The sequence below is a fragment of the Camarhynchus parvulus genome, chromosome 8, assembly GCF_901933205.1.
Source record: "Camarhynchus parvulus chromosome 8, STF_HiC, whole genome shotgun sequence".
Lineage (NCBI taxonomy): Eukaryota > Metazoa > Chordata > Aves > Passeriformes > Thraupidae > Camarhynchus > Camarhynchus parvulus.
In genome coordinates, this window is record NC_044578.1 from 20739904 (window position 1) to 20764640 (window position 24737).

At 42.9% G+C, this 24737-nt stretch overlaps 2 protein-coding genes across 8 annotated transcripts in view; one reads left to right on the top strand and one right to left on the bottom strand.

Moving 5' to 3' along the window:
• Positions 1-11235, top strand: part of GPSM2 (G protein signaling modulator 2) — a 26641-nt gene extending 15406 nt beyond the window's left edge. For both annotated transcript variants that reach the window (XM_030953094.1, XM_030953093.1), the window contains 13 exons: positions 809-1030; positions 2076-2211; positions 2669-2811; positions 3300-3423; positions 3630-3745; positions 4730-4885; positions 5678-5786; positions 6202-6331; positions 6647-6714; positions 7647-7823; positions 8562-8724; positions 8864-9075; positions 10496-11235. In XM_030953094.1, coding sequence (XP_030808954.1) covers positions 810-1030; positions 2076-2211; positions 2669-2811; positions 3300-3423; positions 3630-3745; positions 4730-4885; positions 5678-5786; positions 6202-6331; positions 6647-6714; positions 7647-7823; positions 8562-8724; positions 8864-9075; positions 10496-10660 — 1920 coding nt within the window. In that variant the 5' untranslated portion in view covers position 809 and the 3' untranslated portion in view covers positions 10661-11235. The remainder of the gene's footprint in view (positions 1-808; positions 1031-2075; positions 2212-2668; positions 2812-3299; positions 3424-3629; positions 3746-4729; positions 4886-5677; positions 5787-6201; positions 6332-6646; positions 6715-7646; positions 7824-8561; positions 8725-8863; positions 9076-10495) is intronic.
• Positions 8427-24467, bottom strand: CLCC1 (chloride channel CLIC like 1). Of its 6 annotated transcripts, none has more exons than XM_030953099.1 (12): positions 24332-24467; positions 22507-22647; positions 20746-20838; positions 19814-19921; positions 17251-17472; positions 15990-16130; positions 14765-14858; positions 13591-13688; positions 13364-13510; positions 12485-12769; positions 12042-12296; positions 8427-8706 (listed from the first exon to the last, which is right to left on the bottom strand). In XM_030953099.1, exons 2-12 carry the CDS (start codon positions 22636-22638, stop codon positions 8698-8700), a joined length of 1584 nt encoding a protein of 527 aa, XP_030808959.1. In that variant the 5' UTR covers positions 22639-22647; positions 24332-24467; the 3' UTR covers positions 8427-8697. The 6 variants fall into 6 exon arrangements, with proteins under 6 accessions (XP_030808959.1, XP_030808955.1, XP_030808957.1 ...); XM_030953095.1 differs by having other exon boundaries at positions 22492-22647; XM_030953097.1 differs by having other exon boundaries at positions 22492-22647; positions 24373-24446.
• Between the last annotated feature and the right edge of the window lie 270 nt (positions 24468-24737).

Sequence of the window (24737 nt, forward strand, 5' to 3'; positions counted from 1 at the left end):
GGCAAAGAGGCACTTGAATGCCACTGTAGTTTTCTATCAGCTTCTTTGTTCATGTTCAAAATTTAATATTCTACAAATTCATTCATGATTGCTGTATTTTGTATCTCTATAATTGCACAATTACTTGTGCATAATAATGAAAAATATTCCAGTGGGTTCTGGACTAATGGTGTATCAGTGAAGTGACTTGAATTGACATACATGTTGTCATTAATTTAATCTACATATTTTTTTCTTGCACTGAGAAATTTTACAGCAGTGCTAGTATAAGAAATTAAGTGCCAAGGAGTATTGAATTACAGAGGAAGCAACTTGTGGAAAATCAGTCTTTGATATACAGAATATTCTAATTTGATTTTTTTCCTGTGAATAATTTTGCAGGTTACTGTGGCATCACCCCAAAAATCTGAACTGCTTCCATTTGTCAGAATCAGTATTTGTCAGTAATAGCTTGATTTCTAGGTAACTTTTCTGAAATTACCTAGATGGTGAAAACTGTTTTTGAACCCTTTGAGTGCTGCCTAGGGACAAAGCAGTGTTTGGTTTCCTCTCTGAGACTGAAAAAATAAGAAATTGTAGCTGTTTGTTGAAATGTTATTTTGCTCCTCACCATCGAAATTGTAATTTCCATTTCAGCCTTGGTTTCTGTAACACTCTAAAGCAAAGCTCATTGGTTGTAGTGTGCTGCTGATTCCCTCTCCTAAACAAACAGAGGCCATCTGAGTGAAACAATGCTGTGTCCAGAGCTCAGGTGCTGCACAGAGTGTGACATTTGGAGTGACTGTTGGCCTTTTTTGTCCCCGTGCAGGATGGAGGCTTCCTGCCTGGAGCTGGCTCTGGAGGGCGAGCGCCTGTGCAAGGCAGGAGATTGCCGGGCTGGGGTGTCTTTCTTTGAAGCTGCTGTGCAGGTTGGAACTGAAGATTTACGAACCCTGAGTGCTATTTACAGCCAGCTGGGCAATGCCTATTTCTACCTGCAGGAATATGCAAAGGCCTTGGAATACCATCACCACGATTTAACTCTCGCAAGGTAATTGTTCTCCATGCCATCCCATTCTGGGAGACACGAGCAGCTGACTGCTCACTGTCCTGCCAAACCCTGCATTAATACTGGCTAATGAGTGAACGTGGTGTGGCACAGGGCTGGGGGCCTGGCAGGTCACTTGGGTGCCCTCTAACCTGGCAGCTAATACTTGGTCTAGCACCATAATCCTAGAACTGACTGAGGCCTCACCAGGTTTCTGGATAATTAAATGGCTGCTTTAAATCCACCCTTTCTTTACCCTTTCATGTTTCTAAAACTCAGTGTTTGTAGTTCTCTGTATTGTTGAGCTGCTCTTGTTTACTAGACAGAACTCCCTAATGTTTATCTGTGTAAAACTCATAATGTAATACTGTGAAATCTAAAAGCCTATCCCTTTCAGATGCTATTTGTGTATCTGACTTTTACTGATTTGTATAGATCCAGGCATATAATGTACTTAACATCAATTTGACGTAAATCTATTCTTCCCCCTGCCTTACCCTGCTCCTGTGCTGTGATCTTGGGGCATTTGTTTTGTTGTGTTGTCCCCCAGTCTCTTGCAGTACTGACTAAGGCAGTCTCTTGCCTTAGTCTCATTAAAATGTAGAAATGAAGTAGCGCCTCGAGCTACAGAGGAGACTGTAAGTCTTAAACCTTATAGTTGAGTGTCTTGTGAAGTTAAAGGAGATTTTTACTTAAAAGGTGGTGGTCAAGTAAAACACAAATGCAGTTAAACCTCTCTTTCTAATGCTGGGACTGTCTTTCTAAATAATCTTTAAGAATTTTCTCTCTATTCCGTTCTTAAAAGATGTGAATTTAAAAGATAAATGTTAAGTAGATGATCAATACCAGCAGCTGGCCAAACAGCAGTGACAGAATGAGGTGTCTGTAACCACAGACTGAATGTTTGAGTGCATTTCAGATACAAAATGAACTGAACACATTTACATTTACATAGTTGTGGTCTCTTTCATTAATTCATGTAATTCTCTACCATACATTGGTTTAAATGATACACTGTTTTCTGGGTACTTAATTGCTGCTATTTTAGGACAATTGGAGATCAACTGGGAGAAGCTAAAGCCAGTGGGAACCTGGGCAACACCTTAAAGGTACTTGGCAATTTTGAAGAAGCTATCGTTTGCTGTCAGAGACATCTGGATATTTCCAGAGAACTTAATGATAAGGTAAGAATTGTGCAGGAATTTGGATGTAAAGTGCTAACACACATTCCTGAACCCTGTGGTACTGGTAAGGAATGTGCACCTTCCAGAGGGAAATAGTGAATATTCAATTATTTCTTCTAGGTAGTACGAATCTATTAGTTGGAATACAGTTGTTTGTACCTGGAAGACTGTAGGTCCAGGTTAAATATTACCCTTTTTGTGGTGGTTTTGTTTTAAATTTAATTTTTAATGGTAATTGACCTCAAGAATGTGTCTTGCTCTTCAAAAAGAAGTAGTATGCAAAACAGTTGGATTGAGGGCTATGACTGGGTAGGTGGTAACATGTTCAGAATGGGCAGAGTGGGTATTGACAAGTAGTTAAGGAACTTTTTTCCCATCTGTGGATTGTACAAATTGTTGTTGTGACAGAAGACTTTGAAGCATGAAATTTTAATGCCTTCTTTTACTTCTGGTTCAGGTTGGGGAAGCAAGAGCACTGTATAATCTGGGAAATGTATATCACTCCAAAGGGAAAAATGTAGCTAATGCTGGGACTCATGATCCAGGGGAACTTCCAGATGATGTGAAAAATGCTTTACAGAAAGCTGCAAAGTATTATGAGTAAGTAGTAGCTTTGAGTGTTGGGGGCTGGGAGGATGTGATCATGTAGTTCATTAGAATGTGGGAGATCTGCAGTGCCATGAGCTGAACTGTGGAATGCTTCTCTGCAGAACAGAGGTACCTGTCAGTTTGTCTTTCCAACAAGACATGCACTGGTTTTTACCCTGCCCTCACTTGTACTGTACCTGACAACCCTTAGTTAGAAACCAGCAGAACTCTTCAAACCAGGCTGAGACAACAGGACCTGTGTGTATAACTAGAGGGGAGCACTGGCTTGAGTTAGAATGCAGTGGAGTTTGGTAGCTCACAGAAAGTATTTCTTACTCAGATTCATGGTTATTTAAAGGCCATTAAAATAGGCCAAAGTAGAATTATCTCTGCCTTTTCCTTTATATAAGAATTTTTGAAATTAGTATTTCAATGACTGTGAGAAAAAACCCAAACCTTTTAAAAGTCACTATTCTCGTTCTCACTCTCCCCCAAAACAGGGAAAACCTGTCAATAGTAACAGAGCTGGGTGACAGAGCAGCACAAGGACGTGCCTTTGGAAATCTGGGGAACACACACTATCTTCTGGGCAACTTCAGGAGTGCGGTTTTAGCCCATGAACAGGTACAACAATGTGCTAGTAATGAATTCTGTTCTAGCAGAATATCAGGTTGCTCCTGACCTTTAGTACATGTGTTGTGTGTTGGATCTTGTTGCAAGCTTTTTAATGCAGGTTTTAAATCTTAATGGCACAAACTTCAAGTTTGGCTGTTCTTATATTATCATAGCATTGTTGACCTAAAGAATGCAATCTTTTCTTGCATTTTAAGCGTCTCCTAATTGCAAAAGAATTTGGTGATAGATCAGCAGAAAGAAGAGCATACAGCAACCTTGGAAATGCCTACATATTCCTGGGGGAATTTGAAACTGCTGCTGAATACTACAGGTGAGTGACTGCTGACAAACACAATTTAGATCTCTTGTACAGTTTACTTCTGTTGTGCCTGATGCTGTAGCTCACTGTGGAACTGCCATTGCTTCAACACATACTTTAGAGAAATTTCCATTTGTTTAGCAAAGAAATTTTTCCTTTGTTGTTTAACTATTCTGATTCTCTTAAGGGAGGGGCAGCATTAATGCTTTTTATTTTTTTAACTCTTTTGCTACTTTAGTTACTTTGCAGTGCTGTAGACAGACATCTTTCACTGCTAGGCATTTATTGCCATTATTCTAGAAGCAGGCATTACTGTCTCAGCTCTTAGTGAGTTCTGGAATGATGTGAGGAGCTTTCCTACCCTGGGATGGGTGGCTGCCTCAGGTGTGCTCACCAGCTGAGAGAGCTGGTGCACAGCAACATCAATTTACATCTTTAGTCTGTATTTTCAAGCCAGACTTGTCTTGATCTCTGCACCACTAAGCAGTTGCTGCTGTACCTGGGAAAGTAAAAGCTTGGCAAAGATACAGTACAGGTGTTATTAGCATCTGACTGGGATTTCAGAGCACACCAGTTCTTAGGGAGAAAAGCCTCAGTACTGAGCAGATCCCTCTGAGCCCTCAAATTCTTCTTGCCCAGCACAGCTCAGCTGGCTTGGTGAGTATAGGCCTGTCCTGCCCATGCTGAATGGGAAAGTAGGTATTGTAACACTGCTATTAAACAGTGCAACCTCAGGCAAAGTCCTACAAGTTATTAATGGAGCAGTAAATTAAATGATGCTGTTTGAGGAATCAGCTTGCTCTCTAATGAAGTAGGTTGCAGTGGAGGGAGGCTTTACAAGTGTGAGCTTGTAAGGGTTTACAAGATAGTAATTTATTAGCCGATAATTTGCTAGCCTGCTGCCCCAATTTGTTGAAGTTGTGTAACAGATTTTCAGTTGTGCATGTGCACTTCTGAAGGCTTTTCCTTGTGGTGGTTTCTGACCCTCTCCTGCAGGAGGACGCTGCAGCTGGCTCGGCAGCTGAAGGACAGAGCTGTGGAAGCACAGGCCTGCTACAGCCTGGGGAACACCTACACTCTGCTCCAGGACTATGAGAGAGCCATTGATTATCATCTCAAACATCTTGTGATTGCTCAGGAGCTACATGACAAGTAAGCCCTAAGAGATTGTTTCATGTATGTGTGACACTCAGAGCAAATCCTGTTACCTTCAACTCCACTGGCATTGTTCCCCATGTGACAGCTGCATTCATGTGAATTCCCCCAGTGCTGGGCTTTGGTTTTCATATGGAGAACGAAAATTACTCATAATGGTATTGCAGCTAATGAGTCTGAGATGAAAGACAAATTGATGAATGACTCTTTCTACATCATCTCCTGTCAGCAAGTCTGTGTAAATTAAGGAAAAGCAGATCTGTCTTTCATGAGTTCATTATAGTAATTCATCCTACTTTCATAAGAATCTGTGTTCTATTTGTCCACAAGTTAATAATACAGGAAGGGATGGGGGAAGGAGGATAACACAGCAGCAAGTAATGTTTATATTACAGTACTGATTTCTGAGGCCTTTTTTATAGTGTTGGGTGCAACCATAATTTTTTGCAACATTTAAATGTACCTGTTCTTAAGTCAATAAGAATACAGAGGACTAATAAGTCATGCAAACTGAGGAGGAGCAAAGTAGGTTATAAAATGTCCCATGCTTACAAAACTAACTTGTTTGCTCTGAGCTTAAAAATTAAAAACATTTATTAAATTTGTTCATATTTATTTATAACCAGATCACACTCCTTAAATAGAATATTTAATATGTTGGTGGTAGCATGGTCTCTGATGATTGCCTCCATTTTTTAAGCCCAGCAAATTACTTTGGCAGTACTGTGAAAACCTGACCTCTGGTGTTCAGCAGGTAGAGGTGTAATTGCAAATGTGTGTTGTTTTCAGAATTGGGGAAGGAAGAGCATGCTGGAGTTTGGGGAATGCTTACACTGCTCTGGGAAATCATGACCAAGCCATCCATTTCGCAGAAAGGCACCTGGAGATTTCAAGAGAGGTATGATTTTCATACTCCCACTGTGCTGGCTGTTGGTTTTTACTCTCACTCACAGAGGTTTTATGGAGGTGTGTTTGTGCATCTGAGTTTGAGCGATGGAATGCATTTTCAATTATTCTAGAGACAGCTGATTCCAGATTATTTCAGCCAGTCAGCTCCTTAGTCCTAGTGTCGCCACTCACAATGCCAAAAAATGGCATCATGGACTCCCAAGTTAGTGGCCAAGCAGAAATTATTTCAGGCTTTTTTATATTACCTGCTAGTTGTTACTTCTTTAAAAAGATGTTCTCAGTCTTCAAGCAGGAAAACCTTTTCAGCCTTTTTCTCTCAGAAGTCATGGGACAAGTATTGCTTTACAGTTACACATGTGAGTATTTGTTAAGGTAATACAACTGCTTATTTTATTTGCTTGAAGGTAGGAGACAGAAGCGGAGAACTCACTGCCAGACTTAATCTCTCAGATCTTCAAATGGTTCTTGGATTAAGCTACAGCACAAACAACTCCATGATGGCAGAAAGCCATGCAGTGGAAAACAGTTTGAATGGTATGTGCCTCTTTCTGAAGTAGTTTCCCAGCAGAGAATTTAAAAAAGAATCTCATTTGAGTTCTTTACTAAGTTGGGGTTGAGTATGGAATTTTGCTTGGTTTTCTCCCCCGCAGCTAAAAAAGGTTCTTGAGGTATTGGATCCCTTCAGCACCTCCTTTTCTGGAGGATTTATATTGTGAATCACAGGGTACTGCTTAGTTTCTTTATGTGTTCTAATTGTGTCTGTGTCTTGGACCTTAGATGAGTACAGCCACAGCTTGTCAAGTGACACCATAAATTTTAATAATAAAAAGATGAATTTGTCTCTTGAAGGTGGCAGACCAAGAGGACGTCGTTACAGTATGGAGAACATGGAACTTATGAAATTAACACCAGAAAAGGTTGGCACTTTGCTTCTTTCTGTTCTGCTGCTGATATTGCAGTGAAACATTTCTGAGGGTGTGCTGATGTGCCACTTGCCTCCCTTTTTAATTTAGTTGATCACAGGAGCTCCACAACAGCAGGTCTGACAATACTAACAAAAAATACTTCTGTCATGTAGGTAACAGCATGTGACAGGTGATGGCTGTAATGGCTTGTGGGAAGCCTGCTTTATTCCCTGCATGAATGAGAAAGAATGGGGTTCTGTAATGAGCATCAAAGGAATTTTCATCTCTTTATAGAGATGGGTTGAGGTTGCAGTATGGAAGTAATTCAGAATAAAATTCCTGAGCTTTAGCTTAGCTCTTCTGAACACTTTTTCTTTGGTTACAGTCATGTTATAGGGACTTAAAATACATGCTCCGTTTTTCACTTTGAGATTTCAACCAACTTGCAAACCATCAGAAGCTTCAACCTCCATCTTGAGTAAGGATGCTATTTCAGAAATGTTACAGCTGAGTCACAGGCAAAACAACTTCTCCCCCCCCAGGCTCAGAAATCTTTTGGCAGTGGGAGTTCCCGATTAAAATCCCTGTATCAGTCTATGAGATTTCTTTTACATTCTGCCTTTCAATACTGGGCTGGCAGTTCTGCCTAAATGATTCCAGTGGCAGACTGAAATTGCTGTTTTTCCCTCCACACTGGGATATCTAATTCCAGTCTCTTCAGGTGAGGCAAAGCCTGTTATGTTAATCAATAAAATCTCAAAGCATGCGTAGTCAGTACAGCTGAAGTCACCACTGGCACTCTCTTTGGATACATCCTTGTGGCTGCAAGAACAAAATAGTGTAAAGCTGCTTCATTTTGGGGAGGAAAAGCAGCAGCAAGTAAGAGGTAACAGTACTGGTAAGTAAAATCAGAAGGCTTAATTTCCTGACTCTTGTTTTCTTAGGTTCCAAACTGGAACAGTGAGATTCTTGTTAAACAGAAACCACTGGTTGCCAAAACTTCAGCAAAACTTCATTTTGTAAATCGACTAAAAGGCAAAAAGTACAAAAACGGCACCACCTCCAAAGTTTTGCAGGATGCCAGTAATTCCATTGATCATCGACTTCCAAACTCTCAGAGGGTAGGTGTGGTGAGCCTTTACTCATCTTTGTGTGATCAGAAGTGTGGAAAATACCTTCCTGCAGCTGTCCTGTTCAGTTTAACTTGATTTAAACACTGATGCACAATGTGTCATTCTACAGCTCTCTCAGGGGTGGTGCTAGCTTTAACATTTTCCTACTATTGAAACATTTTAGTTGTGGTGTTTTTTTTTAAGTTTTATTTATTTGCAAGCTGAGGTCTTAAGTCTCTGCTAGACCCCACTTCTCCAAATTTAGCAAAATCTATTTTCCTGATTCAGGCAGTGGGAGATATTTCGGACATACTTTTTAGGTTATTACACTCTTGAGAGAAGTCAGTTCAAAAGAAAAGAACTGAGGCATTTGGTCATAGACCTGAGGAGACAATGGCAACTGTTCATTGCTGGTCTTGTTTCTGTTTTCTCTCAAGGGCATTTGGGGTTTTGTTGGATTAACGGCTGAGGAGGAAGAACTCCCATTTTACCATGATCAGAGCACTGTTTCTTTCCATTTCAGAGAATGAGACATTTCTAATATATTTCACTCTCCAAAATGCTGCCCTAGCATTAGCATCTCCTCCTTGGATAGATCTCTGGCTATAGAAATGGTTGACTAAAAAAATTTGTTTAATAAATTTCAGAGATGTAAATATCAAGTGTATCACTGGACTGAAACTCTGATGCAGTTGTCCCAGCTGTAGGCACTCAAAGGTCAAATACCCCAAATTTTCTCCTTTTCAGAAAAGCAGCCGTGAGACAATGGCAGATGAAGGGTTCTTTGATCTGCTGAGTCGGTTCCAGAGTAACAGGATGGATGATCAGAGGTGCTGCTTCCAGGAGAAGAACAGACTCCCAGCTCCTTCAGTGGCAACATCCTCTACTCCACCTAAAACGATGATAAAATGTAATTTTTTAAAAGTAAAATCTGTATTTGACTCGAGTTTTTGCCAAATACTATTTTCAAAATGTATTTGCACACAAGACTCAGTACAGCAATGGATTTACTCCTAGGCTAACTCTAACTGTTCTGTGTGTCCTGGCAGCCTTTTCCACGTCGGCGGTGTCCCCGCACACGGACGAGTTCCTGGAGCTGCTGGCGAGCTCGCAGAGCCGGCGCCTGGACGAGCAGCGCGCCAGCCTGAGCCAGCTACCCGGCCTGAGCCAGCGCCGCAGCCACGCCCTGCTGGGCCAGCTCGGGGCCAGCGCCAACGGCGACCTGGATGACGACTTCTTCGATATACTGATCAAATGCCAGGTAAGGGCTTAACACCTCCTCAGCTTCTGCCTCTGGGACTTCTCTACTGCATTCCTGTAAGGAAGCCACTGTGTTTTAAGATACGTATTGATCTGACAGATAAGGAGGAACATAAGAGAACAAAAGATGAGGGTTGGGGTTTTGTTGATTATCCAGTCTAGTAAGTATAATTTTGGTATTTATACCACAATAACTGTTAGAAGTAAGAAATGCCTAAAAAGTGAAGAAAACAAATGAGGCTATTGAAAGGAGTATGTAAAATGGTTTAGACCTGGCTTGCTAAGGAGGACACGTGATACACCAGCAATCCTAATTTATCAACTGAAAGAATTCAGTATCCAGGTTTTGGTGGTAAGAGTGGTCATCATTCCCACAAGATTAAGTTTAAATGATAGTTTATAGCAATATACAAGTGAGGTGACTGATTTTCAATTAGAGCATGTGCATATACCAATTAGACCAAATAGAATTAAAAAGACTTGCTGGTTTGTCTGATTGGTCGATAAGCAGCCAAAAATACAAAATTCAGATGCTGAGTTCTCCAAAGGTCAGTAAGTATGGTAGCCTGGCTGAGAAAGCAGCACCTAGAATTGAGTCTACATGACAGTGCTCATCAGCCTGCTGAAATACCATGTTCTGTTAATAGAACCTTGTGAGTCAAGCAAAGAATCTAGAAATATTCTCTTTTAGGACTGGAAAAATATTTAAAATAATTTAAAAATATTTAATCTCCTCTGATCAGTATGGACTGCTTTAAACAAGCACAGAAGGGTTGCTGCCTTTGAGCCTTTTTGTCTGAAGGGTGCTTGTCCCAGGTCCAGCCACCACTGAAAGCTGTGCTGTCCCTCCTGTGCCCACACTGCCCTCCAGCAGCAGGCTGTTCCTGTGGGAACACCACTCCCCAGCTGGGGAGCAGAGCCCAGCCCAGCAGGGTTTGCCACCTGCTCTAGAACCTTGGCACTAAACTGTACCCAGCTGCACAGAGTGGAGCCAAGGGGCCTTCAAGGAGTGCCTCCCCAAATCTCACAGCACTGCAGCCATCTTTTAGTCCCTGTGTAAGGGAAGGAAGACAACCATACTTCCTGGTGTACGAGACCAGAAACACCCTGTACTAATGCTAAAAAATCTCCTTCTGAACTAAGGCCACTTAAATCTCATTTTGCAGTATGTCAAACAACTGAACTGGGGGGGTCATTTTCAGACATATGGGACAAGTGGGTCAAAGGAACCATTTTAGTTACACTTAGACTCAATAATTTCATTAAGCAAGTTTAAAGTGAAACAAAACTTATAAATTAAATCTCTCTACTAGCTTTAAATCTGCCAGCAAAAGTTTTTAGTAGGTTTTTCACTTAATATTGTTCACTTACTCCATATCTTCCTGTAAATATGCAGCTTTTATTGCTTGGTCTGTCTGTAGGGTTCCAGACTGGATGATCAGAGATGTGCTCCTCCAGGAGCTGCCAAAGGCCCCACTGTACCAGATGAGGATTTTTTCAGCCTGATTTTGCGCTCACAAGCGAAGAGAATGGATGAGCAGAGAGTCCACCTACCCTCAGCTATAAAGGGACCCAATTCCAGCTGAAGACCCCAGAAGAATGTACAGCAGCATCCTAGGGGTCATTCTGGTTTTCTGGAAAAGCACACTTGCCTTTTTTAAGATGACTACAATCAGTAGCTCTGTCTCCTTTCTCCTGATTTTTCACAGAAATAGCAGCAGCATCACACTGGTGAGCAGTAATTACAGAGCTGCCCCTGCTCTTGCATTTGGCAGCTGCTTCCAGAGCAGTGTCTGAGGTACTGGTACTGTGTCTCCCTCTTATTTGCCTCTAGTCTGTCAAAATTATTACAACTTTTTTTTCTATGTCAGTTCTCTCGTTGCTCATTAGTGGATTCTACCACTGTCTCAATCTAATGAAAGACTTAAATTTTTATGTTCTTTTTAAAGAAAATTTGATTTTCCCCCCTGATTTGTACTTCCTGAAAAAAAGTTCTGTTTTCTTTTATACTTTTTTTAAAAAAAATAATTAAAAAAGGAGAAGAAATAGCTTTAGTATTTAGTCTCTTTGCAGAAACAAAGTTTGGAAGAAACAATAATTTCTATAAAAAAATTAAACCCTAGTTTTAATTCTGTTTAATAAAAAATAGTTTTTTCAAGCATTATGGTTTTTTGGTAATATTTAGCTAACTGTTTCCCATATTAATTCAGAACAGTTCTGCAATCAGCAGAAAGTTTTCAAGAAGTACTTACTTTCAAGAAACAGCTGCTCATGCTGCTCTACAGCTTGTGTGATACGTGCCCATGCACCAGGGAGTCACAGGGGTGGTGGGCACTGGGCACCAACTGCCATGGGCCTGGGGCAGTGCCTGCAGCACCCCAATTTCCAGTGCCACCCACAGAAATGCACAGGTGCTGCTTCCTGTACCTGACCTCAGCTGCTCTCCAGCTCTGGCTAAGGACGAGCTGGGCTGGGGGAGCTCTGGGGAACAACCACTGGAATGTCCATCCCCAGGGCAGCTCCTGCTCCTGGCCCTGTTCAGCTCTGAGCTGCCTAAAAACCGCCTGCTACAACATTAAGTGCTCACTCTCTGCAGATCATTACACCAGGAGCAAATCCATCAGCTGCCCTAAAACTGACCTGACAAGAAGCAAACTGATTTTAAAGAACATAAACCCAAAGACATACCTGAGACATCTGAGCTGGGAATTAGCATTATGGGAGTTACTCAAAACTTACTACACAAACCTGGTTTCCAACAAGCAGCAGCACTCCAGAAGCCTGGGTTTTTCTGGCCACTTAGAGGTGTATCACCTTACTTAACACCTTTATTTCAGGCTCCAGAGTACCCTCTCCCAGATTTTACATTCCCACCTGACAGCTCACTGATGTTCTTGTCTCTTCTACACTTGAGAACGAGAGCAGAATTATCAAGTACATGACAAGTAAAGATTAGACAAAACTTACAGCAGAGTCTGGGTCTTCCTTAGTCTCTTTCCTGGAGTCATGTAAAACACTCTCTTTCTTCTCTTTGCATGGTTCTGCAGCAGAACTTTTCTGTTCTAGGTTTTTATTAGGGTCACAGGTTTCTAGGTTTTCTCCAGTCTCTCCCTCTACTTTGCCTGTCTCCTGTTTTTGCTGCTCAAGTGCAGCTTCTGCAGTAAGGTTTTCAGCTTGGAGAGTTTCAAGTCTATGAGCTTCAGACTCAGTGTACAACCTGTTCTGCAAGAAATCAGTAATAACCTATTAATTAGGCAATCAAAAGTGACAGCACCTTCTGTTTCAAGTGCATCCCAGCTCAAGGGGTAGGGCTCACCCAAACTATGATGGGTATTTTTTTCCCTCAGGAAACAGAACATGTAAATAGGCCCAATAAAGAGTATAAATCTGTCCCTGTGGGCCTCTGGTACCTGCTGTGCATCCAGCTGGTCACTGGCGTGTGCCGTGTCCTGGCTCCTGCTGCCATTGCCCGCTCTCAGCCTGGGCAGGGGCCTGGTGGCAGCGTCCCCTCTGTCCTGGTGGGCTCTGTGCACGTAGGGCTGCTGCTGCAGGTAGTACTCATCTGCTCTTCTCCCATCGTACTGCCCAAAGGCTATGGGCTCCTGCCCACCAGGAGGCAGAGGAAGACTCTTCTTCTGAGAAGCCCTTAAGTATCTTAATGCAGACACTGATGATCCAGCACCATAGCAAAAAGTCTGGGGGAGAGGAAAAAAAAACCCAAACTGAGCAAAACACCAAATATCTGCAGCCTATGGTTTTGCACACAGATTTCTTGTCATATATCTGAAAGACCCTTTAGGAAAAGGTCAGGTGAAGGGGATGGCTCCAGCTCAAGCTTTCTGTAGTCTGACCACACTGCAGGAACTGCCTGCTGGATGCAGTTAATTGTTAGTGCTACATTAAGGTTCTAACTCAATGCCTTCGTGTTAAATGCCAGCCACACACATCACAATGTAATGACTCAAGGAAGAAATGAGAACTAAGGTGCAATAAACTGTCACAGAGCCTAAGATTTGAAGCAGTTTAATGCTACTATATCCCACCTGGGGAGTGGGAGAGGAATACAGTTTGAGTACAAAACTCGGCTCTTTTAATTCCTAGACCAACTGTAGTATGAAGCCTTTGTCAAGAAAAAATTCCCTTGCAGAAGTAATTTGTTTGTGCTAAGAAATCTGTTCAGTTGTACAAATGAGAAATACATCATATAATAGATAATACTTAAATATAAACACATTTAATATTTAAAAAATAAAATTGAGCTTCTAAATGTAAGATGAATGTATACAAACCAGGACACCCAGAGCCATGGTAATGAGCACTGGAACCTGCAGAATTAATGGTATCTCCTTCATAAGTGCCTTGATGAATTCACCAATACCTTGTCCTATGTCCTTCAAAGGCTCAGTTACAAAGTTGGTGAAAGTTACTGCCAAGGCCTAGAAAATAAACAGAAAACCAGTGTTGTCACACAAACACCAACCTAGGCCTTGGCAGTCCCTTCAGGCTTGGCACATACCTTTGATGGTGGAACCATATAAACAGGATTTACAAGCAGAATTTCATAATACTTCTTGCAGGGATCATCCTGAAACGTCCATGTACTTCTAAGCCATTCTGCAGTCAAAGCAGACACATATTATTACTACTTCTTAAAAAGATACTTTGTGACACAGCAGCAATACAGAAAGGAGCATTTCAGTTACAGATGGAAGAGAACTCTTCTAGATGCAGTTCAAAACAGATTTATTTTTACACATCTGAGATTGGCTTGTAAGTACAGTGTATCCAGTCAAGGGGATGCAGGAAGGGGAGGGAAGGCTGGAAAAGAGAAGAACCCGAAATTTTCCCATGTATAATCAAGAAAGCTCTTTAGGTGAGATCAGTTCCCAGAAGCCTCAGGGAAAAAAGTCTCATCTGTGGAAACTATGAACTTGCTGTGAACACTGTGTTCACAGCTACTGACACAGCATCATTTTGTGTTATTGCTCATCTGCCAGTCTGCAGGGAGATTGAAATTGTCTGCTTTGCTTGCTGGATTCAAGGGTCTATTTTAGTTACAAGCAGGAAGTCTTACTTCTTAAGGGAACCTTTACATTATAAACAAGTGATTCATGACATCAGTGTTTCTGTAGTTAGGTTTTACTGCAGTCAGAACATAAATCATTGACATGTAATCAAAAACAACAGTCAAGAAATTACACAGTGAAGACCATAACAAGCACTCTAAGAGCTGCCACCCTTCATCTACCGGCTATGGCACTGGATAGAAATAACAGCTAATAAAAAAAATCAGCTTTCTCTGTAAAATAGTAACACCTGAATAAACAATTACAGATCCAATTCCTGAAATCCATTGTACTCACACCTGTAATACATGAAAAAAAATCCTTGTCCTGAACTCTGCCTGCCTGTCTTTAGTAAATGGCACTGAATGGTACTGGGGAAACAGGTAAATTACAAGAAAAAGAAGTAACACCATGACATACCCCAAGTACAGTGCTGGGGCCAGCTCTCCTCCCAAGGCCTAGAAAACAAAGTCTTACGGGACGGGAAAAGGGTAAAACCATGTAATCATGTATTGAGGAGAATTCCCTGTACTACCCATGAAGAAATCTGAGTATCCTGGGATACTATGGATGGGTATTTTGTGATCTTAACCACTACTGCAAAGTACCAAGACAAGAGCTTACCCATGAGACTTCCATACCACTCCAGCTTCTCGGCACAGACCTTGTCAAACTGCCCCATCTTGGCCATCTCTGCCTGGTGCTGAGCGAAGGCCAGCTGCAGGGACAGCAGGAGGGACATGCACTGAGTGCTGCAGCCAGGAGTGCTGCTCCCCAGCTAGCCCTGCTTACTCTCTGCAGCCTGGGGATAGTTCCCCACATAAATGGGAACTTCCCCACTGTCCCCTTGTAATGACAATTCCTCATGTAATAGGTATTTAGAAAAGTTTACTACCTAAACAATTTAATGGAGTTAAATTCTAAGAACTTCTAGGAATGGACAAAACCCCTGAGATAATGTCTACCTCTAAGTTATTCTCCAAAAGGAGTCAATTGTCAAAGGATCAGACTACAATATTCAAAGATACAAGTTATAGGCAAAAGTAAACTGATGACATCTTTTCTTAACATGTTTCTGGAATAGAGACAGAGCTGTCATGCAATTAACTAGTTAAAACAGCCTCTTTTTTTTCCCCAAATAATTCCCATAAGAAATACCTGTATTTATTATAGTTTTACCTTACTGTTTGCAACTGACAATCAAAAGATAAAAATTTGGTCAAATCATCTGTTGCAAAACTAACATTCTTCACTGCCTCAACCCAAGCCATCTGCATGGATTCCAACCCCATGCCAGAGCCATGCCACTCTCCAACACTCTGCTGTCCCTGCATTTGACACACTGCAGTCCAATCCTGATTGACAAGATGTGAGGGCAGATTTTGTGGCTGGGCTTTGATCTGGTATCCTAAATTCCTCCTCAATAAAGCTGATGTGATTGTACCATCAGCCACTTAATCACCATTAATGAGGCATTTATCTGGTCTATCACATGAAACACAGTTTCTACCAGGGAACCTTAAGAAAAAAACTCTGAATATATTTCTGTATACCTTTTCTACCAAGCTGCTTTAGTCAGAGGTTACATCTGCCTTGCCCCTGTAGTGAAATCAGAGTTCTAGTGCTCTCTGAATTTTGTGCACCTCTACAGCAGAATGCAGTTGTCAGGGTTTCTTTTGCTCTTTAATCTAACACACCTATCAACATGCAAAAGAAAATGTTTATCCCTTTTTTTATTTTGCAGTTAATTAAAAGCTGTATGTAAACTAATCAAAGGAACTAAACAACCTTAACTCCCTCATAGCTGTACAGTTCTAAGCCAAAAAGCCATTAAGATTACAGAACTTACCGTGTACAAGTAAAACCAATTCCATACAAAACTGACGAGGAAAGTCAGAAATAAAACATATTTTAGCTGAACAAAGCGGGAAACATAGGTCCTCAGTTCTGTAGCCATTACAATCACAATGCACACTACGCACAAGAGTAGCTGAAAAAAAGGAAAAAATTATGACCCATATTTGGACCTTTCACAAGCTTACTGACAGTACACATGAAGAAACTTCCAACTTCTATTTTTACTAATGTAATTTACAAAGAATAGCTGAGTTCTTCCTTGCTTCCACAGCCCATGTGAGCAGCACAAGGCAGAACACTTTTGTGGCAGTACTAATATTCATCCCTGTCACAGCCTTACATTGCAGTTGCTCATTTGTTTCTTGTGATATTTAGTTATTTCTTCCTTAGGATGATTGTTACATTAGTGACCACACTTCTAAATTATCAAATTGTTGTCAGCTAGTGCTTGAGCAGTTTGTGCCTGCTCTGAAACACAGAACAACTGCTGCCAACTCCTGCACAGAGAGACAAAGTTACAGTTTGGGTAAAAGCAGCAAGACTTCAAAGAAGGACTCCACAGTGTCTTTCCACCCAAGGACCCCTATCAGAGGTTACTGACAGCCTGCTTTTGTCATTTGGCTTCCAGGGACCCCTCAAATCTAGACAGGCTAGTTGCAAGATTATGTCAGCACAAAACACTGGCATATTCTGAATTGTAAAGATTTTTCAGAAAGCTTCATCTTTATTAGAGATCTTCAGCTTAGCACTTTATAATTCCCAACTCTCCTCTCTCACCCTATACAATTTTTTCCACAAAATCTGCAAAAGCCTCTGACCTATAGGAGTTTAAATAGATACTTCTCTCAGTATATATTCCAACTCCTGGAGAAGCCAACAGCTTCAGCAACTATATGAACAAGAGACAAACATGGAAGATCTATAATGCATGAGGTGTCAGTTCTTGTGGTAAGAAAGTGCTAGAGCACAATGAGTCTGGTAGCACAGGTATAAAATTCAAGAAAAGAAAAAGCACACCAGGAAAAAAAGCCCCAAACCAAAGGTACAATAGAGAACAGATGACCACAGGAATAAAAAACTTGAATTCCTTCTTAAAGCAAATACACCCTTCAGCAACCATAAAGAAAAAGACTCACTAGAAGTATGATGGAAAGAATTGCTTTATCTGCGGAGTTAAGATGGTAATATTGATTAGCACAGAGAAACTGAAGAAAACAGCAATTAAAAGCAATAATCAGCCTTTATTCTCTTACCCAAAGCAAATGATATAGATCAATTCCAAAGGTGTCTTCAAATCTCCACCGCCAAGCTTCCTCATCATGGTGCTTAAAATTGACCAAAATATCACCGAGTGCCTCATCCAGGGCTCCTGGCTGCCAGGCTTCCTCACTGACAAACCTGAGGATCTCCAAATACGTCTGCCTGGTAAGAATGATCTCAGCATCATAATGGACATGGCCCACATCTTCGCCAGGCTGCACTCAAAGCAAAGCAAAACAAGGGTTAAAAGCTGCTTATTTGGAAATAGAAATGCATCCATAGGCCAAAACTTATCGTATTCATTCTGTACCAGCACCCTTCTGAAGCAGGCTGCAGGATGAAAACATGGGACAGGGGGCACACTATGATTCTATAACCTTTTTCTTCATCTAAACTACCCAAAACAAATTCAATTGGTTTGTAATCTTTCAATTCTAAAGAAAAAAATCCTAAAAAAATAAACTATCTCACTTTTTACTAAAATTTCAGGACCAGTGCTCATTAACAAGTAATAATTACATATACACTATGTGTGCCTCAGTCAAAGCTGGATAATACAGATAGAAACTATTAAACACTAAAATAAGAAGTTTTACATTGCTAAATGTAATGTTCCTTATTTAACAACAATTTTGCTTATTACTAAATTCCTCTACCTCTGAATAAACAAAACCTCCAAAGACAATATAATAAAGTGCCCAGCCAACAACTAAAGTATCATGCAGCCACTCACTCCCTCCAATATCCCTCCTGGTGGGGAGGAGAATGAGAAAAAAGGTAAACCTCATGAGCTGAGGCAAGAACAGCAAACAAAATAAAATGTGATGGCAATAATACTACTAGTCATGAAAAGAGAGAAAGAAGGAAATAAACCCCAGAAGAACAAGTGCTGCACAGTACAATTGCTGCCTCCAGCAGCTCTCAGCCCCTCCCAGGCAGCTCCCCCAGCCCATGCTGGGCACAGCAGCCATGGTTTGCAGTGTCCCTGGGGCCAGCTCAGCTCAGCTGTCCTGGCCATGCTCCCTCACAGCTCCTCCTGCACCTCCTGGCTGGCACAAGCACAGAGAAGTCCTTGACTTAGAGAGAGCAGCACTGAGCAACCACTGAAACACCAGAGTGTTATCAACAGTGCACTCACACTGAATCCAAAACACAGCCCTGCACCAGCTAGCAGCAAGAAAATTCACTCTACCCCAGCTGAAATCACTGCATAAAGAAAGTAACAAGGTGATTCTTATATGGAAACTCTAATAAGCTATTATTTCTTGATAGTTAGAATCACAGAATGGTTTTGGTTGGAAGGGACCTTAAAGATAATCTAGTTCCAACCCTCATAGTCAGGGACACCTCCCACTAGACCACACAGCTGAAAGCACCATCCAGCCTGGCCTTGAATGCTTCCAGGGATGGGGCATCCACAACTTCTCTGGACAACTTCTTCCAGTGCCTCACAACCCTCAGAACAATGAATTTCTTCCCAGTATCTAATCTAAACCTCCTCTCTTTCAGTTCAAAGCCATTCCCCCTTGTCCTAGCATTGCACACCCCTGTAAAAGGTGCCTCTTATAGGCCCCCCTTGAGGTACTCAAAGGGTCTCCAAGGTCTCTCCAGAGCCTTCTCTTCCCCAGGCTGAACAGCCTCAGCTCTCTCAGACTGTTTTTGTAGGAGAGATGCTCCACCCTGAGATCATCCCTGTGTTCTCCTCCGGACTTGCTTCAATAGGTCCATGTTCTTCTCTACCCTGGGCACCCCAGAGCTGGACACAGCACTGCAGGCTGGGTCTCAGAGAGCAGAGGGGCAGAGTCCCCTCCCTGCCCTGCTTCGGGTGCAGCCCAGGCTGCAGTTGGCTCTAGGCCAAAAGCTCACACTGCCAGCTTCTCCAGCACTCCCAAGTCTTTCTCCTGAGGGACGGTCCCAGTCCATTCTCCACCCAAGCCTGTTCTTCTTCCTGGCATTGCCCTATCACATGTACAGGACCCTGCACTTGGTCTCACTGAACTTCATGAGTTTTGCATGGAGCAAGCTCTCAAGCCTGTCAGGGTCCCCCTGACAGCACCCCTTCCTTAGGGGTTTAATTTTGTCTGGGTTTTAGTTTTGTTAACCTGATGCCTGCTCCTGCTTGGACAATCTCTCTGTACTCCTCCCATATTACCTGTCCTCACTTCCACCCTCTGCAGGTTAACATGGTAGACCTACAGTACAGGCCTTGTAAGTCTACAACAAACAACCCAAATCTGGCTCCTTCCAGTTTCCAACCATTAATGTGACCAGAACAAGGTGTTCCTATAGCTGCATTCCAGCAACAGATGCTAAGATACACTGAATTCACCAACCCCTCCTTTGGATACTTTACAGATCAAACAACAACTGTGTCTCCTCAGCAGTACAGGATGCACATACTTCTGTCATCTTTTCCTTTGCCATCCAGTTCCCTTCACTGCATTTAAAGTACACCAGCGTAATTACTCAATGCTTGGTAACTGTGAAAACTACATAACGCAGTAATATGAATTCATTTTAATTAAGTATTTTTTAAATGACCGTTCAAATACTTACAAGGCCAAGTTTTCCAGCTTCATTTAAAATTTTATTCAAGAATCGCTTAAAAATATAAAAGCTACGGCTCTCCTGTGATTTGGCATTCCTCTTCTCACACTCTGCAATCTGCAATTGTGCAAAAGACACTTTTATTCACTTTGCTCAAGTGAATAGGAGAGAAAAAACCCCAAATATACCAACACATTTAACTCAGGACTAACAGGGGTACATTTCTTTAGTTTAGCAATGATTCCATGGTTAGTCTGCCAGATAAAAAGCATATACAGTTACTGAACATACTACTTTCCATGGGACTGGCCAGTACTGGAGATATCACATCTGCTAGTAATATTCAAATCCTGACTTTAGTAAGATTAGAAACAAATGTAAACATCTGGATCTCCTTACATTTTAAGTTTACATCAGGAAAAAAAGGGAACTGCAAAAAAATCAAAGTAACTAAAACAACATTAAAATGACACATATCCCATTGGGGATCCAAATGGCTGAGGGCAGGAAGGGCCCCAGGAGCCACACAAGCATCCCCACACCCTGGGAGGGGGTCTGACAGCAGCACCTGAGATCTGCAGCTCTGCACATGGCCCTGGTCTCTGTGCCCACAACCCACCCCTTGAAATCTAACAGGACTGACAGCTTGAGAACAGCATGGGGTAATCAGCACCACACCTCCAAACTGCTGCCACTGGGCAGAAGCACCTAGCTCCTATCGATTTCATTTGCACTATAAAACATGTCAGGAAACAGACCTTTGTAGGCAGAACAACAACTTGAAAATTAATTCAAACCAACTGCGGTCTCTCCTCTGCCTAGAGGTTCCCCTTCCATGAAGAATAAATTATGCCAGCAATGCACCTGTTTGATACTATCCAGAAGAGCATAACCAGAAAGCACAAACTATAAAACACAGGAAAATATTCTGAAGAACAAACCTTGTGTTGCAAGGAATCTACTACCCTGGAACAACGTGAGATTTCAGTACTGACTTTATCCACAGCCTCTTCCTCAGAGTCATGATAGTTTGGCTAAAATTACAGAAGAAAACCATATTTTCAGAATTCAAGAATTTGACCAATATGCCCATTGTTACACTTCTACAGTCACATCACTTTAGAAGGAGCAAAGGAGCTAAAAACTGAGTACAGATCTTTGCTGCTAATACTCTCCCAGTGACACTGCAGTTACCTCTCTGCTGTTATTTTAGGCTCCAGATGGACAATTGCTTTGAGTTTATCTAAATGCAAAAGGTGAGGTCTTGCTTGTCCTCCCCTACTTGCCCTTTCCCCTCCTTTGAGTGCTGCTGACCCACAGAGTGCATCAGATTAGATAATGGCACTGGCTAAAAACTGACTCAGCAGGCAAAGGGGCAGCTTTCAGCCAGGTGAATTCCCAGCCCAGCTGGCCACACTGCCAGCCGGACTGCAGGTAAACACAATCCCCATTCTGAGCTGCCTGCCTTTATCTACTGCAGAGCACTCTGTGCTCTCTGCTCATTACTCAGACACAGAGCAGCGCTGCTTCCAACCACGTGTGCACCCTGAGGGAAGCCTCCAAGAGGAAGCACAACAGCACCTGACTCAGAGAACTCATGCTGAAACAAAGTTTGGTTCTGAGGGCTTGAGCCGGCCCACCTAAAAACTCTCTGCAGAACAGAAAAGAAATCCCAAGAAGATGGAGTAGTAATTTTTTTTAGTTTAAGATGTAGTTCTATTTTTGTGGGAGACAACAATAAAGCTACTACTTTTTTATATAAAGCTGAAGCAGTTGGGCTCCAAAGCTTGCTGCTGGATCTTAAGGATGCTAATGACTATCAGGTGGATCTGGAGAAGTTGGAGGTTGATGAGGAAAGCTGTGGAGAGCAGTAACACACTCTACATCTTTTAAGCTTCAGAAAATTATGCTCTGTGGTGTTTAAACAGTATTACTCAAGACCGCAAAACCAACCTTGAAAGCTGAATAATGGCAAAAATCAAGGGTGCCCTTACAACCACCTCCAGTTTACAGTGCCATGCGTGCACACATGCACAAGATAACCAACGCACACCTCATGGTATTCAGGGTCCGCTCCTCATACAAGACAGAGAAAATTCATCTTGTTAGAACTGATTTGTTTCCTAGTTCATCTTCTCTTCAGTGTTAATGATTCATTAAAAGTACAGCACTCAATCCCTAGTCCAACCTTTCTTCTGAAAACTGAGGCCCAGCATTACAAAACACCTTAAAATTCACAACAGTCCCACACAAGAAATGGGAAACTGGTGGACTAAAATAAAATACAATAATTAACTCCCCCAACTTTTATCACTTAGGAACCTGATTTTCAAGATATTTAACACTATACTTGAGAAATTAGCAAGAGCTGCTTAACCCAGTACTTCTCGGAGCAGTAACCTGTGCTGCCACAACCTGCATAAATCAAGCACCACCTGTGAAAATACAAAAAGCCTGCTTGATATGTCTTGATCTGAGTGCAACAGAAGCTCACCAGGGAAAGGTCCTGAGCTAATTACACTATTTTTCCCCTTGCAATTTTAACCATGGATACAAAGACTTTTCTGTGTATGGATTCAGATACAACATAATAAGCCCTTAAAAACACAGTACTGCTATTATTATTTACTGTCACAGTTTAAAAGCAATCTTCCAGCAGCATTTAGCTTTTTGGGAGAGACACACACCCTTTCTTTCTCTACCTTATAAGGTCTTCTCATTGTTCCTGATGCTGCATCATAATTGAGCATATCCGTGGGGTCAATCCATTCATCTTCTTGAGCTTTACAGCTCCCTATCAGCATCACTGCACACACCACCAAAGAAAACAGCATCCTGTATCACTGAATACAACAACAAATTCAGGTATTTAGGTCAGGGTGTAACATGCTGTATCAAAAAAATGAAACAATCTTACATGAAAAAAACTAAAAAATTGAGCTTTTTAAAAACTCAGTTCTCCACTAAGCAGGTTTAAACTCACTTCCATATTTTTCCCAAGGAAAATGCTGACAACAATATGCACAATTAAACTGTATTATATGAGTGGATCAATACCCCTGACTTTGTTATCAGCAGGTGTAGCACAGAGTTCAGTATTGCTAAATATGATAAAACAGTGCAGAACTCCAGCAGGCTTCACCACAAGGGCACTGTGCTAACAGTAAAGCAAATTTTACTGTCACATTAATAGGAAGACTTGGCAGAAAAACTGCCCTTGCATTTCAGCCGTTCCTCGGATACCAGAGGGGCTGGGAGTGGCTGTGCTTTGAGGGATGGCCAATTCAGCACTAAAAAGGGAAGCACAGAGCCCTGTACTTCAGCCACAGCACTGTGGCTCCAGTCACATTCAGTAAGAACCACCACAATCACAGACTCACAAACAGCGTGACAGACACACCGTGAGTCTGGTATGTCCAACAAACTCCCCTGACCAGACCACAGTCTGGAAACGCTCAACAACCCTCAGGTGAAAAACACCGTCATTTGCTGAGCAACAGAAACGCTGGACTGTCAGTGATAAACACACCGTCTGCAGGAGCACATGAACACAAAAAATACGAGCAATAAACTGACAAAAAATACGTTACAGTGGGAGACGACTAAAAGCTCAATCGCAAAGAGCAGCTGGCAGTCTGAATGCCCCGAGGGAGCACTCGGTGTCCGAGCCTTACCCAACAGGTATTCCTAAGGGGGAGGAAAGAGGCACAGCCCGCCGACAGACCCAGGATACAAAGGTGGAGTCTTCTCCTCTGACCTCCACCCCTCTTAACCTATACTTTTATAGTTTTTTTGAGGGAGGATAAAAGGTAGAGTTTCAGTTCATGACATTTCATATTTAGGCACAGTTTGAGTGACTTTAAAGCATGCACACGTCTTGCTTCATTACCACGCATTGGAGTGTGGAAAGCAATACGTATTTTCGAGTTAACGGAGCACGTTCAGGTTTTGGTCACCTTTTGGGTCACTCCTTTGGCTTAGTTCCCCTTGGCCTCACTGTTTTAAGAATAACAAGGCCACACCACCTCCTGCCGTTCCACTACCCTTTGTTTCCCTCAGAGAGCGATGCCTCGCGCTCCCTCAGAGATCCTGCTCCTAAGGGTGCAGCAGCTTGCCCCTGGAGAACCACTGCCAACGCTAACATTCCTCCTTGATGAACTTTGGTTTCCAGTACTCCTTCACGAAGGGGCCAGCACGCCCGTCACGGAGAACTCACCTTGGCCAGCCCTGCAGGGACATCCCTGCCCTGTCCGGCGCCACGGCCTGGTCTCCTCGGTGCGGCTCCGCAGGCCGCGGGCCCCGCTCCGGCCCGGCGCAGGCCGGCACTGCCGCCCGAGCTGCAGGAGCCGCCAGGGCCATAGAGAAGCGGCTCCGCACGCTTCTCCTCCGCCTTCTCCGCCTTCACATCGCACCCGACACGGGGCTCCGCCGCCACACGCAGCCCTCAACCCCTCCCCGCCCCAACACCGCGCAGGCCCCGGCCAGCGGCGCCCGCCCGCCCGCAGCCCCGCTCGCCGCCCGCGGTACCTGAGGGGCCGCGGGGCTCCCGGCGCTCACCCGGTGTTTACCCGCTGCGGGGCCGCCCCGCCACCCGCTCCGCCCGGCGCCTCCGGTGCCCAGCCGGGCGCGGCTCCGCCCAGGAAGCACCGCGGAGCAGCGAGCGCGGCGGCGCCGCCCGGGCCCGAGGCGCCGTTCGGGCTCCGGGCCCCGCCCCGGGGAGCAGCGGCCCCGCCCCGGGCCCCGGCTGCGAACGGGCCCCGGCTGCGAGACGAACCTGCGCTAAATGCAATGCAAGCTCAGGCACAGCAGGCGGGGTGTAAAATGATGGATGTACAACCAGACCCGCTCTGTAAAGATATAACTGGGAATGAAATTAATGTCAGGAAATCACTATTGCTATAGATCTAATTAAATAGATTAACAGCTAGAGAAA

Coding starts and splice junctions, on each gene's coding strand:
- CLCC1 (XM_030953095.1), bottom strand. CDS start 22,638: ATGCTGTTTTCTTTGGTGGTGTGTGCAGTGATGCTGATAGGGAGCTGT. Junction 20,839..22,491: donor ATAAGGTAGAGAAAGAAAGG/GTGTGTGTCTCT, acceptor CTGTAATTTTAG/CCAAACTATCATGACTCTGA. Junction 12,770..13,363: donor CCATGGCTCTGGGTGTCCTG/GTTTGTATACAT, acceptor CCTCTCCCCCAG/ACTTTTTGCTATGGTGCTGG.